Source organism: Colletes latitarsis, chromosome 11, assembly GCF_051014445.1.
Source record: "Colletes latitarsis isolate SP2378_abdomen chromosome 11, iyColLati1, whole genome shotgun sequence".
NCBI classification, from domain to species: domain Eukaryota; kingdom Metazoa; phylum Arthropoda; class Insecta; order Hymenoptera; family Colletidae; genus Colletes; species Colletes latitarsis.
Window position 1 is genome coordinate 7,060,883 of NC_135144.1, and position 15,679 is coordinate 7,076,561.

A 15,679-nucleotide genomic window follows, 5' to 3' on the forward strand; every position below is an offset into this window, starting at 1 on the left:
AAAACAGTATAAATATGTTCCTATTCACGGGTATAAAAAATACCCGTGGTCACTATTCGCCAAAAATACTACGTATACAACCGGTCACCCGTGTTGTTTCGGACCTTTCGCCCTACAACATGATTGGGGACCAGAGGGACAAAAATCACATGCGACTCACCAATCAGCCCAAGTTATCTGCATGATCCAGCTGCTGGTCTCCAGGATGTAAGGATGAAATCCATAGTCTGTAAAGCGCAAGAAAACAATCATAATCTACTGTACAAATTATAGGTATACATCTAATAAATTAATATAAAAGTTACTACGTTCAAAACTAATTACAGGTTTTTGATCATTTAAAAAATTTTAAATCGTTGGCAAAATTTGAAAATATTATTTTTTTATAGAAGTGCAGAGAATAAAATAGGATGATACTTACGTTTTTTATTCGTAGACTTTCGCTCAATATGCATATATTTCTGTTTGATGATGCAGTGATTCTAACACCGGCGTCGAGTAATTTCAATTTTCAAACGAAAGATGAAAAAGAAATATTGAAAAAATGATAGACTAACGCGACCGAAAATCAAAGTCGGCGAACAAGAGGCTCTACTATCGCGATTTCGAAAGCAAAGAGCCACGGCGCTCTAGAAAAAATTATAAAAATACGCAATATACACTGACTCGACCTTCGCGTGTGCCTAAAGTATAAACGAAACTCTACTCGAAGCAACTGTGCTTCGAAAAACAATCAACTAATCTACGCTACAAACACTGATTCTACCGACCGCATTGCGCGCGGTCACTAAAATTTCTGAAAGAAATACTGAAATAAGAAAGAAGAAATAATTAAGTAATCACTCAGACATGTCTATTTATAGATTTAGTATTAAATTTGACCGATAAAAACACAAAAATATGTAAACATATATAGGTACAAACTCACTTGTTGTAACGAAGTTGATTTTCCCAATATTCCATTTTCAATTCTTTCCATTTGCCATTTCCAAACATGGCGTCGATTGCATTCCGATAGCGTCCCTTCCAGTCGAACTCGACAATCAAAATCTGTAACAGCAATAAAACACATATTACGATTCAATACGTTAAAATAAATGTACCTATAACTTAATTAAACATCGACTCAAACCGAAATATTGTCCGTGAATTGTTCATTATGTTTACAGACTTCATAATTGGCGACGATTATGTATGGGAAGAGCACGTACGAAACAGATCAAACATTTTTCGCGATTCCGATTGACTTGAACGTCAGAAACGTGTTAATATTAAATGAAAGCACTAACAGACAGTAAAGGAAAGTACTACGAGCGATTTGAAACATTAAGATGACAATAATTAAAAATTACGTACCTTATTAGAGGCGAAGTCTGTCACTGTATCTCATCACACGAGTTTCCAGAGGACGAATGACAGACAGGAACGGACACGTCTCCCTCTGGGGGCAAAGAGTGGGGAGCGTGGTAAGGTGGTCACGTAGTCCGTCTCGACTCCCGATCTGTATTTCGGAAGAAAAGGTTAAATCTGAACTGAAAAACTGAAAATAAACAAAGTAAATAAATATAATAAATACAAAAAGATATCAGACTAACAATTAATTAATGATTTATTGTCTTTATATCCTTGTGACGTCATAATGAATAATAGCCAATCACAGGCGCTGCTTGAACACTGAATATCAATCTGTTTAATCGACACACAAGTAACTAGATCGATTGAAATAGATTAATTATAATTATTTTAATGAATGCTTTTTATACAAATTTTGTGAATGCAACAACAATAGGCAAATAATATATATAGAATATAGAAAGACATTCATTTTTCAGGATGTTTTACCTTTGCGTTATAGGACTCTGTCTTTCACTAAATACTGCCGTATTTTACTGCTTGTATGTATCTATTTATTTTGTATTCTCCATTATTTTGTAAAAATAATTTTATTATTACCGTTACTAGCATTCGTAAGCCAGGGTCAGTCATCTGATACGTTTGTTGTTTTTTCAACGCTCGGTTAGATTCTGTTTATATTCGCGGACGCCGGCCACTCGACTTCACCTTGCAGCTGGGCTCTCAAATTCCTTGTCCGTGCGACACGAAAAAAAAGTTGCTTTACACATCTCCACTATGCATTGCCTGTGCTCTTAATCCGTGTGTTACGAAAAAATGTTCGACTGGGACATCTATTTCACACTTCGTTTATGTCTGTACTACCAACTTCTTACCATAAAATAAGCCCAAAGTTATCGACCCAGAATCAAGATCGATTTTTATGTAAATCTAGTGAAAACTGAAATAAGTAATATTCGAAAATATATTATACACAAAAGGAACATTTATATGAGAATATGATTGCAATTTTGATTCAAAGTTAATATTTACACGTTATATGTTTCTATAGTTATAATTAATATATTTGATCTAGTTACTTGTGTGTCGATTAACAGATCGATATTCGATGTTTAAGCAGCGCCTGTGATTGGCTGTTACTCATTCTGACGTCACAAGGATATAAAGACAATAAATCATTAATTAATTATTAGTCTGGTATCTTTTTGTATTTATTATATTTATTTACTTTGTTTATTTTCATTTATTAGAGATATAAGGTTTAACCTTTTCTCGAGTGTCGAGACGCTTGACTACGTGACCATCTCATCCCGCTCCCCACCTATTGCCCCCCGCCGGAAACGTGACCGTTCCTGTCCGTCATTCGTCATCTGGAAACTCATGTGATGAGATACAGTGACAGGCTTCGCGTCTAATAAGGTACGTAATTTTTAATTATTGTCATCTTAATGTTTCAAATCTCTCGTAGTACTTTCCTTTACTGTCTGTTAGTGCTTTCGTTTAATATTAACACGTTTCTGACGTTCAAGTAAATCAGAATTGCGAAAAATGTTTGATCTGTTTCGTAAGTGCTCTTCCCATACATAATCGTCGTCAATTATGAAGTCTGTAAACATAATTAACAATTCACGTATCATATTTCGATTTGAGTCGATGTTTAATTATGTTATAGGTACATTTATTTTAACGCATTGAATCGTAATATGTGTTTTATTACTGTTACAGATTTTGATTGTCGAGTTTGACTGGAAGGGACACTATCGGAATGCAATCGACGCCATGTTTGGAAATGGCAAATGGAAAGAATTGAAAATGGAATATTGGGAAAATCAACTTCGTTACAACAAGTGAGTTTGTACCTATATATGTTTACATATTTTTGTGTTTTTATCGGTCAGATTTAATACTAAATCTATAAATAGACATGTCTGAGTGATTACTTAATTATTTCTTCTTTCTTATTTCAGTATTTCTTTCAGAAATTTTAGTGACCGCGCGCAATGCGGTCGGTAGAATCAGTGTTTGTAGCGTAGATTAGTTGATTGTTTTTCGAAGCACAGTTGCTTCGAGTAGAGTTTCGTTTATACTTTAGGCACACGCGAAGGTCGAGTCAGTGTATATTGCGTATTTTTATAATTTTTTCTAGAGCGCCGTGGCTCTTTGCTTTCGAAATCGCGATAGTAGAGCCTCTTGTTCGCCGACTTTGATTTTCGGTCGCGTTAGTCTATCATTTTTTCAATATTTCTTTTTCATCTTTCGTTTGAAAATTGAAATTACTCGACGCCGGTGTTAGAATCACTGCATCATCAAACAGAAATATATGCATATTGAGCGAAAGTCTACGAATAAAAAACGTAAGTATCATCCTATTTTATTCTCTGCACTTCTATAAAAAAATAATATTTTCAAATTTTGCCAACGATTTAAAATTTTTTAAATGATCAAAAACCTGTAATTAGTTTTGAACGTAGTAACTTTTATATTAATTTATTAGATGTATACCTATAATTTGTACAGTAGATTATGATTGTTTTCTTGCGCTTTACAGACTATGGATTTCATCCTTACATCCTGGAGACCAGCAGCTGGATCATGCAGATAACTTGGGCTGATTGGTGAGTCGCATGTGATTTTTGTCCCTCTGGTCCCCAATCATGTTGTAGGGCGAAAGGTCCGAAACAACACGGGTGACCGGTTGTATACGTAGTATTTTTGGCGAATAGTGACCACGGGTATTTTTTATACCCGTGAATAGGAACATATTTATACTGTTTTATTTTGTAGATCAGGCTAGGGTCTTTTTGTGCTACGCGATTTTTAATATAACATGAAATTTGTCAGAAAATGAAAATAAATTCTTTGGCTTGTAATATTGACTGTTTTTTATATTGTTCGTGCTTTATATGAAAATGTAATTTGATAACTTAATATCGCGGACATTAAAGTCTTTTCTTATTCAAAAATTTGATGTTTGAATTCATGTACAAAAAGACGTTTCGCGATAGGTAAATTCTTGAGTCAAAGTAACATGCATTATGTACTACTATCGGCTTTAAAAAATACGCTTTGACAACAGAATTGCTCAAGGGTTAAATATTTTCATCAGTTTGCTTCAATAATTTTTCCTTACACTTTCAAAGTAAATTATTTTATTGTAAAGTCTTTCGTCTTAAAAAATTCAATTTTAATCAGAACAATTTCCTTTACGAATAATATTTTTCATTATTATTGTATATTAAAATTTTACTCTTTAGTTATCAGAAATGTAAAGTCCAGTAAAAGAAATAAAATAAGAAAAAATATATAAATACCATTTTGTTATACGCTAGTATTTACAGTAACTATTTTTTGTAGTTGAGGATTTTCAGGATACCTTTCCGTGTTCATTGCTTAAACTTACCCAAGTGCCCAGGTGCTACTTGCGTGAGCGAAGGCAACGAGCACGATGACTTAGTTTCTAAAAATTCCTAATAATATCTATGTGCGACTGACATTGAGTTAGTGTGTCGTGCGCGACGCAATTTCACATGTGTGTGTGTGTGTGGTTAGGCTGTGGAATTGCGTCGTTTTAAAACTTTAATATAATTTACAAATAAAATTCTATTTCATCTTGCTCATACATTTTGCATCTTCAAAGACAATAACATAAAATATTTAATGAAACGTAGATATAATTAATTTCTTGATTTTAAACGGCAGAATGCAGAAAATCATTTTACCAAAGCTTCTATTATTTGAAAGTTACTTGAAATACGCAATGATCGCTAGTCTTTGTCGGTTGATTTCAGGCATTGGTACGTAAACATTAGAGTGTGAATGTTGTGTGGAATGTTCGGGTGTCGGAGGAACCCCGGGGCGTCCTCTCTAGTGTAGGCTTTTGCGCCCGGACATTATGCGTGAGAACCGTGGAGCGTATGTTTGCGAGAATGAGTTTTGCAAGTTTTTAAATATAGGGTTAGGTAGGTAGGTAACTTACTTTCTGGTATGTGTGTTAGATATAAGTAGGTAGGGTCAGGGCAGGACTGCCACAAGTCCTGTACCTGTAGTTCGATTTGGAGAATCGAAACGTTAGCCGATCCAAACGTATTGTACCGTTTGTTTTGGTTTTACTTTCCGGTTCTTGGAATCGCGCGGCTTTACAGTCGCTCTTCGCGGTCGCGTTCGTTCGCGGTAGGATCCCCGAAACGCTCGTCCCGTTCGAGTTTCTCCACACCTGTTCCGATAACGATTCGTAGAATCGTTGGAGGACTGTGTATTGCACGGAATCTCGAGCGTAGGTTTAAGTTTCAGGCTTTGGCAGGACCGCCGAAGAAAGAAGAGACTCTCGGGAGTCGAAGAGGCCCTGACAAACTGTCGCAAGAGTGGGCTGCAACAAATGGTTCTCCATCTTCATCTACGGATGAGGATGGAGGATTATTCCATGTTCCTATTATGTCACTGCTGTCGCCTGTAGTTGTAGTTCTTGTAGTTTTTCAGATCATCAGCCAGTATTTTGAGGCAGATCGTGCTTTGCGTTAGTGTTGTGGAACGTAAATGATCGCGTTTGTTGTAAAAATAACGTTGCACCTAATTTGGATTTATCGTGATTACTTTTAGCGTTGCGAACGATGAATATTTTCGCGTTTTCATTCAGAGTAGTGTTGCGAATAAGAAATAATACCAGTTTGCTATTAGCGTTACGAAGTACAAATTATTCGCGTTGCTTGTCTAGTTATCTTTGGAAATAATTAGTTTTATAGATAACTTTACAGTTGTGAACGATGAAAATTTTTCGCGTTTTTTCTCAGGGTAGTGTTGCGTATACGAACTAATTTCGGATTGCATTAGTAATTGCATTGGAAATGTATATATTATCGTTGTAATTACGATGAACCGATTTTGATTACTTTTAGATTTGCGATCGGTTATATTCCTCGCGTTTACATAGAATGCCTCAACATGGTAGTACGTGCAACGTCACGTTTGTTTGTAGAGTTGCGATGTATAGAATACCTTAAGTATAACACAGATAGTACGTGCATCAGCGTCACGAAACAGCCTGATGTATTATAATTTAAAATCTAAAATAAAGGATTTACGGTGTACTTGTCAATGAGGTACATCCTTAGGTATCTTAATAATCTTGAAATTTTGAAATAATCTTAATTGATTGGTTACTCCAATGAAATTAATCGATTGATGCTCAATTCTGGACCGTACAGCTTTCATTCCGTTAAAAAATACTAAAATTTATGTAATTTCCTTTTCTATCTCACTTCCTCTTGTGTTCATTTCTAAATCTGTTGGTAACGTTGCGAGTGACCGGAAATGGTAATGGGGTTCTAGGGCCCCAGAAAAATAGGCCGAGAAAATACATTAGGTGAAATGTCTACTCGTATACTTCGTCTGTGGTATTACATAAACATAATAATACATAAAATACTACAGATAAATCCAACTCCTTCGTTTCTATCACTTCGTAGAGAAAAATACCGCATATAAGTAAAATAAAACAACATGGTACAGTTGTACCATTTAAATTAAAATATCTCCTAAAGTAAACGTTTTTCGGTATAACTACCTGTATACTTTTTTATAGAGAATGGCGAGCTTAATCGATTAGCATATCAAAAAATATATCATTTAAAAAAATAAATTTGACCTTCAAATATCATCTATTCACAAAAATACTAATTACATCGAATAATGCCTTGAAACAGTTCAAATTTTATCTGAAGCCTTTTTCAATACAACCAGCAGCCTCAGGCGACTCAGACTGTACACAATGATACTTTTTTTGCAATAAATTATAATAATTAAAAAAAATTATCGCCTGATCGAAAAGGAAAGACTCCGGGAAGGCAACTGACAACGACTCGTTACATTTATATTAATTTATTCGTCTCACGATACAAGACAGATCGTACATACGTTCTGGTGATTGTAAAAGGTTGAAAAAGCAAATAGAGTTCGATTGGATTCGATGCACGAGATATATCGAGGATCGGACAGACGACTTTTCGAGAGATCATCGTTTCTTCTCTTTTTCTCGTATTTCTTTTTTTGTAGGATTTTTTTTATTGTATTATTTTCGTGTGTGATTTTTGTCGAAGACGTGTGAGATACAAAGGTGTGTTGTCGATGTTCGTACAATGTTTCGTACGTATATGTAGACGCGCGTGATACCGTGCAATAGAAAAATTGACGAGTGTGCGTTTTTGTCGTTTCTGTAATCCGGTCCGTTTTTCATTCTAATTCGTTTCTTTAATTTCATTATTTTAATATTTAGGTACGTTTGGTCGCCAATTTCGATCGTTAACGATCCGTTTTGTTTCCTCTGTGTCACACGGTTTGACGACAGACTTCCTCTGTTGCTTTCATACTCTTTTTCTTTTTTAAAACAATTTCCTCGAAGTCCCTTCGTCTGGCACTCGTCTAATTTCGTCGAATCGATTAGCGCGATTTACCGATGAAACTTCCGAACGAAGAAGCCGTCATCGTCGTGCCGAGAGATCGGAAAAGCTCTAGAAAGATTTAGATTGTACGAGCAAATCAAGCACGAATCTCCGCAGTAGAGACACAAGGGAACACCTTTTCACTTGGAATTATTGGTTATAACTTGTTTTTTTTTTTTCGTTTTTCTTTTTTTGTTATTTTCTTTAACTCGTTTTCTTAGAGTATTCTTACGTATACATGCAACGGGCACAAATCATTATTCATCTATGTACTCTTATATTTTTTATTTTGTTGGGTGTGTGTGTGTGTTTCTTATTTTTCGTCAGTTTTGCGTCGTTAATTCCTTAAACGTCGATCGAAATCCGTCGTGCAGATTGCGATAGTGTCGCGGTGCGCGCGATGAGAAGAACAATCGTTGGAATCGGAAAAGTGGGAACGGCGGTGGAAAGATAGAAAGAGACATTAGCCAATGACGAGTAAGAAAAATATCGTATGTATATCGACTCTCTGGAAATTGATCTGTATCCGTCGAAGCGATGCGAATCGGCGATGAGTATCTTCGCGTTTTTGCTTCGATTTTCGAATCGATTTGGACGTGTCGATCTTCGATGATCCATGTATTTAGGAGAATGATAGATCAGCCTCGGGAGAGATCGCGAATCGTTGCGAAAAGGAATTGCAAAATTTTTGATCGATTCGTAAATAAACTTTTGTTTATGTTTCGTTCGCAAATTAGATTTTGCAAACCGACGTTCAAAACGTGAAAGCTAATTCACGAATAAATTTGAAAATCTTGTTCGTTATTTATGAATAAAATTTGCTCGGATATGTTTGATCATTATCGTTAATATGTTACACGAATTACAGAAATCGATGATCTGGTATCTGGAGACGTACTCAGACATGTAAACGTAGAAACGATATTTGAGACAATTCAATCGTAGAATAAAATGTTTCGTAGCAGAGAAATGAAAATTATCTGTATACCTTAGTATTATTAATTATCTATTTATCCAATAAAATGTTCCCATCGCCGCTTATAATAAGCATTTCTAACAATTATATGTGATTTTATGTTTTTCTTGCTTTTATCGCATCAAGTGGTAAGGATTTTGATTCGTTGCCCTTTAGAGTTACAATAAAAATATAATATTTACCTTAAAAAATAAAATACGCATATGTGCAAAAACGAAATAATTGAAAACATGTACAAAATTATGGTTAGCATGTGTTTGTATCTCCTTTAATTGGAAAATAAATTTGCAAGACGTTCAGGACGAATATCGATAGCAATAAAATATATCTTCAAACGTGAAACTAAGAATTCATTATAATATTAATCTCAGTTGATTCTATAGTAACGTTGAGCAGTATAATCTTCAGACGACAAATTTAAAATACATAATTGAGCTGTTTATTTTGAAAGTGGCGTATGTCCATTTTCCAAAAAACTCGAGTTAGCTACCTTAATAGTTACATTTTTACATGATCGTTTCAGTCTAAAGCAACTTGTTACTAATATATTTAAAATCATTAAGATTTTGTAACACGAAAATTTGTTGGTTAATGAAGTGATGAAAAAGTTTATTTTGGAAGTGGCATAAGTCCCATTGTGAGAGTTTCAAATCAATATAGAAAATATTATGCAATAAAATTTTATGAGATCCCAGCTTTTTTATTTTGTTGCATAGTGTTATCAAAGTAGCAGTTGAATTTGTTGTAAACACAGAACAGCGCCTGTTCATAGAAAGACAGAAACGCGACTTTTTGAAGACTAAAAAATACTAACGGTGAATGAGTAAATTGGTTTAAAATATGTTGGATGAGATTTTTGAGAAGCGATCCATATAAGTTATTTTACAAAACAACAACAAACGAGGATGCACCATTCAAAACATTTACTATCGCAACGGGGAAGCCCGAAAAACTTTAACAATATCAAGTCACTCACAAACCTAAAATACAAGGACTTAATGGATTTATTACATTATATACCACCATAGTTATTTTAAATCCCTCCCTTATACACAAACTGGAGAAGACTGAATAATAATTAATAAAACAATATTAATTTTAATGTAAAAATGATTTAACAAGGATAAAAGTTGAATATTTTTTTGATTTTATAATATAAAAGTGTATACATTTATTTTTATTTCAAGGGAAATTTAGTTTTCCTATGGACTTGTGCTTTCTTAAGAATTGAAAACGTCATTTCATTGATTTTCAAAGTGGCGTAAGTCCAATCATAGCCATCAAAAACATATTATTTCTTAAATAATGTTAATTATGCTAATTGTGATGATAAATTTGATACTTTTAAAAACCCAAAAACATTATTCTACTATGTCATCTGTTACCCATATTTTTAAATTTAATCCAACGCAAACCCTTCAATATCTCGATTCGAACATAAATGGACTTACGCCACTTTCAAAATAAACGGCTCAATTAACTAATTTTTTTTTATCAACTCGTGAATTTGATGCGTGCTTCCATGTGAATGCATAAATTTAAGAACAACGAATACGAATCGTCCAGGTGAATTATTTTGAATGAAATTGTTTCCTCGAATTATTCCCTCCGTAAACATTTATTCGAAATTATTCTAATAATATATAATACTTCACTAGCTACATCGTTGTCTTGTATCGATAGTACTATAATTGTCAATAATCGTTTCTAATGCCAATGACAACTGATTTCGAATGTCGTTGGATTGGTCCCATCACGACACGTGACCAAGCAAAAATTATGTGAATACTGTCCACGTCTCCCTTATCCCGAGGCTGATCTTTCTTTCTCCTCACGATACTCTTCGTTTCTCTCCCGCTGCTCATTTATTTATTTATTTTCTTTTTTTGGAAAAAGTAATCCGACGTCACGGCCGTTTAGCATCGCTTCGAATCTCGACGGTCTCGACGATAGCTTTTTTAAACGAGATACTTGAGGCTTTCACGGCCTGTTTTCGTACAATTAATACCGCACGGGGCTTCGTGGTATGAACAACGTCCGTTTCGAAAGAACGTTTCGACGTGTCAAATGTTAAACGACACGCTGATGAAGCTACCTGCATGCCGGCGAAACCGTCGAAACGGTTTTCATAGAGAAAACGGCTCACACCCGAGAGCCCCGAGCGGCATCAGCTTCTTAAAATATTTATCTTTAGACACGCTGACAGATTAAAACTTCCTTCCTCCTTTTCTCTCTGTACTTTGCTCAGCTCCCTACGACTCGCTTTCCCCTCGACACAAAAATAGTTCTGAATATATGTATGCTTTCTTTCTGTTTTCCCTCTGTTTTTTTTTTCTTTTTACTTTCCCGTTACCCTAGCTGATCCGCTTTAATATTTATTCTCTTATTAGTTTTCTTTAATTACCAACACCGATTATATTCAAACACGATTTACACTGAGAAAGATCTGGCGAATATCGGGAGAAACGGGGCAAGAGAGTCGACCAGCTATCCGCGAGGGATGGATTTCGTTTGTCTGCTTCTTTATTCCCTTTGTTTCTCCCCGTTAAAGACGAGAATTAAACGACTCGCGACCGAAGCTTTCGATTATTGGCGTTCTTCGTTTTACGTCGAGGCGAATCGTTGCTTTTGCTTCTTCACGAAATCGATGGCCACTTTGTCGCCGACCCTTGTCTCCAGGATTTGAAGAATTGGGTGATCTGGGAACAAAGACGAGATTAATCTCACATCGAATTCATTCAATGTCGACTTATTCTCTCAACGAAATGGTTTAGTTGGAGAATTTAATAAGAACCTTAAGGGGGGTTTCTGCTGTAAACTAACAAAAAATTCGATTTTCTTTTTTTGCATTTTCTTAAAGGATACATCTTAGAAATATATGTACAAAAAAAAAAATATCATCGAACTCCTAAAATTAACGAAGGTATACCTATTGCTCAGTCGAGCTATACCTGTTTAAATGGGCTGATCCTTTTATTTAAGGGGGTCTTCTACTGTAAACCGTTAAAACATTCGATTTTTTTTTTCATTTTCTTAAGGGATATAGTCTTAGAAATATGGGTGTAAAAGCATATCATCGAACTCCTAAAATTAACGAAGGTATACATATTGTTCGGTCGAGCTATACCTGTTTGAATAGTCTGAGCTTTCTGTTTAGATGCGTTTTGCCAAAACTATCTTGTCTGAATTGGCTTCCATGATATCTTAAGATCTACTCAACCGATTTCGTTCAAATTTGGCGTGAACCTTCAGTATATGTGTATAAGAATATGTGTAGAATATGTAGATATTCTAAAAATATTCGAAAAGTTGTTCTTTAACTCCGTAAGGAAACAAAAACCCCATAAAAATGATCCCATTTTCAAACGGCCATAACTTCTACAATAGTGAACGTATTTCAATGAAATGTAGTATGGAAGTAGAGCTCATGGATACCTACAAAAAAGTACTAAACAAAATTTCCGTAGGACGTCAAACAAATTTATTAAAAATGAAAAACGAATTTAAAAAAAAAATCGACTGGGTAGTATTTAGGCAGGTGCCTATATTTATCGACAAAATAAAAAAATTTCAAATCGTTCTAGAAAAATTATTCTCAGTTGAGGAGGCCAAGTACAATCATTTTTGGTGAATACACATACCCACGAAATTATACGTACTTTTGAGAAAAAAATTTTTTACCGAAAATATTCTGTGTGGCCGGAAATGTTTCTATAACTTTTTAACGAAGCCTTAATCAACAAATTAGTATCCTTGATTTTCGTCTTATTTTGGCCTCTAGAATTACCCATTAAAATTTTTCTCAGGGTTGGCCGAACATCCTGTATATGGGTAGCAGGACTTTTAACTAAAATTGAAATGCAAAAGAAAATACATTTCAATAGGATTCATGAATTTTAATGAGGTTACAAAAACAAGTGTTAAGACAAGTTTTAAGTTATGTAATTTATAATTGTCTAGAATGAAAGTTCTGATCTCTTAAAAAATTTTACGGTTTTGGTGTGGTAGTCAATGGGTTAATGTCTGTTGCATGAACTATGCAAAGTGGCCAGGTGCAGCTAAATATTGTTACAAACCTAATTTGAAATATTTTTTGTATTCCTAAACTAACGTGTACAGTGCAGTGCATAACTATAACACCACTCTTTGTTACTGTATTGGGCTTTTGAGTTGGAGTGCAAGAAAATTAATTGTACAAGTTTGAAGAGTTAAACAATGTTTGTTATGTAAATATTACTGAAGTTACTTCTGCATAAAGAGTTAGGTAACTAAGAAAGCAATTTTCAGTTGTTGTATAACAATAGCACCAAACGGTAGGTGTGAAATATAATAATAACAATTATATAATTGCTACATTTTTTCATTTTTTAGTAATTTTTTTATGTTTAGTAATTTAGTAGATCCTCCTTTATTTAATATTAATTGAAAAATACCATTCTATTCAATTCAATATGACTTGAAACCTAATGAAGCAACTAAAAATCGCTTCTTCAATTGCCTAACGCTTTATATAAGAGTAACTTTACTGATATTAACATGATAGTCATTATTTATCTTTTTAACAACCCAAAAGTTCGAAACATTAAAGAAATTGAATGGTGCTATAGTTATGCACCGTGCTGTACGTACACAAAACTTCTATGTACACTTTTCTTTCATAAATTCATATATAAATTAATGATCCAGACGAGCAAAGCCATGGGGAAAAGTTAGTCTACCAGTGAATCTAACATTTTCATTTGTTGTTCGAGAATAAAATTTGCCCAATTCTGACTGTACACATTCTCCTTCCATCGACTTACTTCGATTCTTTTGTTGCATAAGAGGAAGCTCCGCATCCTTGAGGCCATGGAAATTGTCGATGGTGGCGTTCGTGTCAGCCACGCCTGGTATCGTGCTGAGCCCCAAGAATGCTTCGCCAGCGAAGTCATTCGCCGTGAGGACATCGTGGTCCATCACCGTGAAGACCACCATAGCGTCTAGACTTCGACACTGTTCCACGCTCACGGAGCTGCAAACAGAATCAAACGAACTTTCACGACTGTTACGGCGCGAAATAAATATTAGGGTTTATTATGATCAAAATTAGAGAAACTAAAATCATAAAATTATAAATGTTTCGTTTCTATTACATTCATTGCGCCGAGGTCCGTACCATAAAACCCTTCTAGTGAAAAGATTAAGAGATCTCTAGCAGAAGTAAGTTTATGAAGCCACTGAAACATTTTTCGCCTTTTAATTCACTTTCCAACGTCAACTGCCCTTTTGTCATCGGATTAACTGCTAGCATGTTTTAACAAAATCAAAATATTTCGTAACGGTATTGCCTGCTAAGACCCAGGTATAGAGAAATTCCCAAATTTCGTACTAGCGTTATCCGAAGTTGACCACTACCTTGGTGGTTGGCATTTTTTAGAGACCATCCCCCATACAAGATTCAGGTGGGGAACCACCGAATTAGAACGATTCACCCTCATCGTGACATCTTTACACCAAATTATAAATGAACCAAAACGTCCAAGAAAACGACAGATTCAGATTTACACTTGTATTCGACGATTCACTATTATATTCAATATTCCAAGTAACTCATACATTTTCGTCTTTTCGACTAAATATAAATAAAGTTATTGGTTTTTACTGATTGTGATTAGTGTATACAATTTCGTATCCTATAAACTATTCATTCGTCATTAAATTGACGTGTGAAGTTGGGCATACCTGAAAGATTTCTTTCAACAAATTAAAATTTGCTCAACCCCTCAACAACGACTATGATTAGGATATATCATAGACATATTTAACTTTATGTCATGAAAGTTTGTTTCTCTTACAAGGGAATACTGTTGAATGTCAAATGTTCATTAGACCTAAGAATTTAGTCACAAGTAATTAGTGCCATTTTTTTACTTCAAGAGAGAAATCAACCATTCGTTTCATCGAAACACTTCTTGACTTGTAAAAGGAGCCACTAAAGTCGATTCGGTTCTGGTTGTAACCACCTGCGTATAACAAATTTATTTTACAGAATTGAAATTTGTTTAATCCCATTATTAACCGTATCGTGGGGATGGCTCTTTTGGTGGTTTTGAGTGATTAATTTTGATCCACGCGTTTAAGATGGAGCAAAATAGATATTTCAGAATTTCATGTTGACTTACAATTCGAAGCACTCGTCGAAAGTGGGATTCAGAGTCTTCTTTTTGACGTTGGTATGCTGTTCAGGGCAATGATCGAACATTCTTCGTGGCAGCAGTTCGATTATGACAAATGGGTCACTGAAACCGTTGGGGTCCAACGGTATCACGTTTCTAGCATTTTTAACTTCGACGCACAGGGAGTCGTGGTTCAAGTATGCCATCACTGTCAGAGTTCCATATTCCGTGGAGACTGTGTTCAGTTGGTCCTGAAACAAATCGCCAATCAAACGTTTGTTTGTTGAAAACATTTCTAAAAGTTGATATACAGGGTGTTCGGCCATCCCAGGGAAAATTTTAATGGGAGATTCTAGAGGCCAAAATAAGACGAAAATCAAGAATACCAATTTGTTAATGGTGACTTCGTTAAGAAGTTATTAACGTTTAAAATTCCGCCAGTACTGAATTTTTTTTCTCGAAAGTGGGTAGGATTTCAAGAGTATGTTTATTCACCAAAAATGATTATAATTGACCCACGCAACCGAAAATAATTTTTCCAGAACGATTTGAAACTTTTCAATTTCGTCGAAAAATTTAGGCACCTACCCCTGTCGATTTTTCTTTTAAATTCCTTTTTCATTTTTAGTAATTTTGTTTGACGCCCTACAGAAAAGTTGTCTAATACTTTTTTGTAGGTACCCATGAGCTCTACTTCAGAAAAAAGTTTCATTGAAATATATTCACAATTGTAGAAGTTATGGCTGTTTGAAATTTGGACC

General features: G+C 34.8%; 1 protein-coding gene and 1 long non-coding RNA gene across 7 annotated transcripts in view; one reads left to right on the forward strand and one right to left on the reverse strand.

Annotated features, from left to right (window-relative positions):
- LOC143347559 (uncharacterized) overlaps positions 1 to 14,248 on the forward strand; it is a 220,404-nt gene extending 206,156 nt beyond the window's left edge. Inside the window, exons 4-5 of the long non-coding RNA XR_013080618.1 lie at positions 13,588 to 13,806; positions 13,977 to 14,248. This is a non-coding gene — a long non-coding RNA (uncharacterized LOC143347559). The remainder of the gene's footprint in view (positions 1 to 13,587; positions 13,807 to 13,976) is intronic.
- Unc-13-4a (BAI1 associated protein 3) overlaps positions 7,952 to 15,679 on the reverse strand; it is a 301,637-nt gene continuing 293,909 nt past the window's right edge. For 5 of the 6 annotated variants that reach the window (XM_076776805.1, XM_076776807.1, XM_076776806.1 and 2 more), the window contains 3 exons: positions 14,925 to 15,169; positions 13,566 to 13,774; positions 7,952 to 11,462 (listed from right to left, as the gene is read on the reverse strand). In XM_076776805.1, coding sequence (XP_076632920.1) covers positions 11,368 to 11,462; positions 13,566 to 13,774; positions 14,925 to 15,169 — 549 coding nt within the window. In that variant the 3' untranslated portion in view covers positions 7,952 to 11,367. The remainder of the gene's footprint in view (positions 11,463 to 13,565; positions 13,775 to 14,924; positions 15,170 to 15,679) is intronic. The other variant, XR_013080617.1, reaches the window with a different exon arrangement.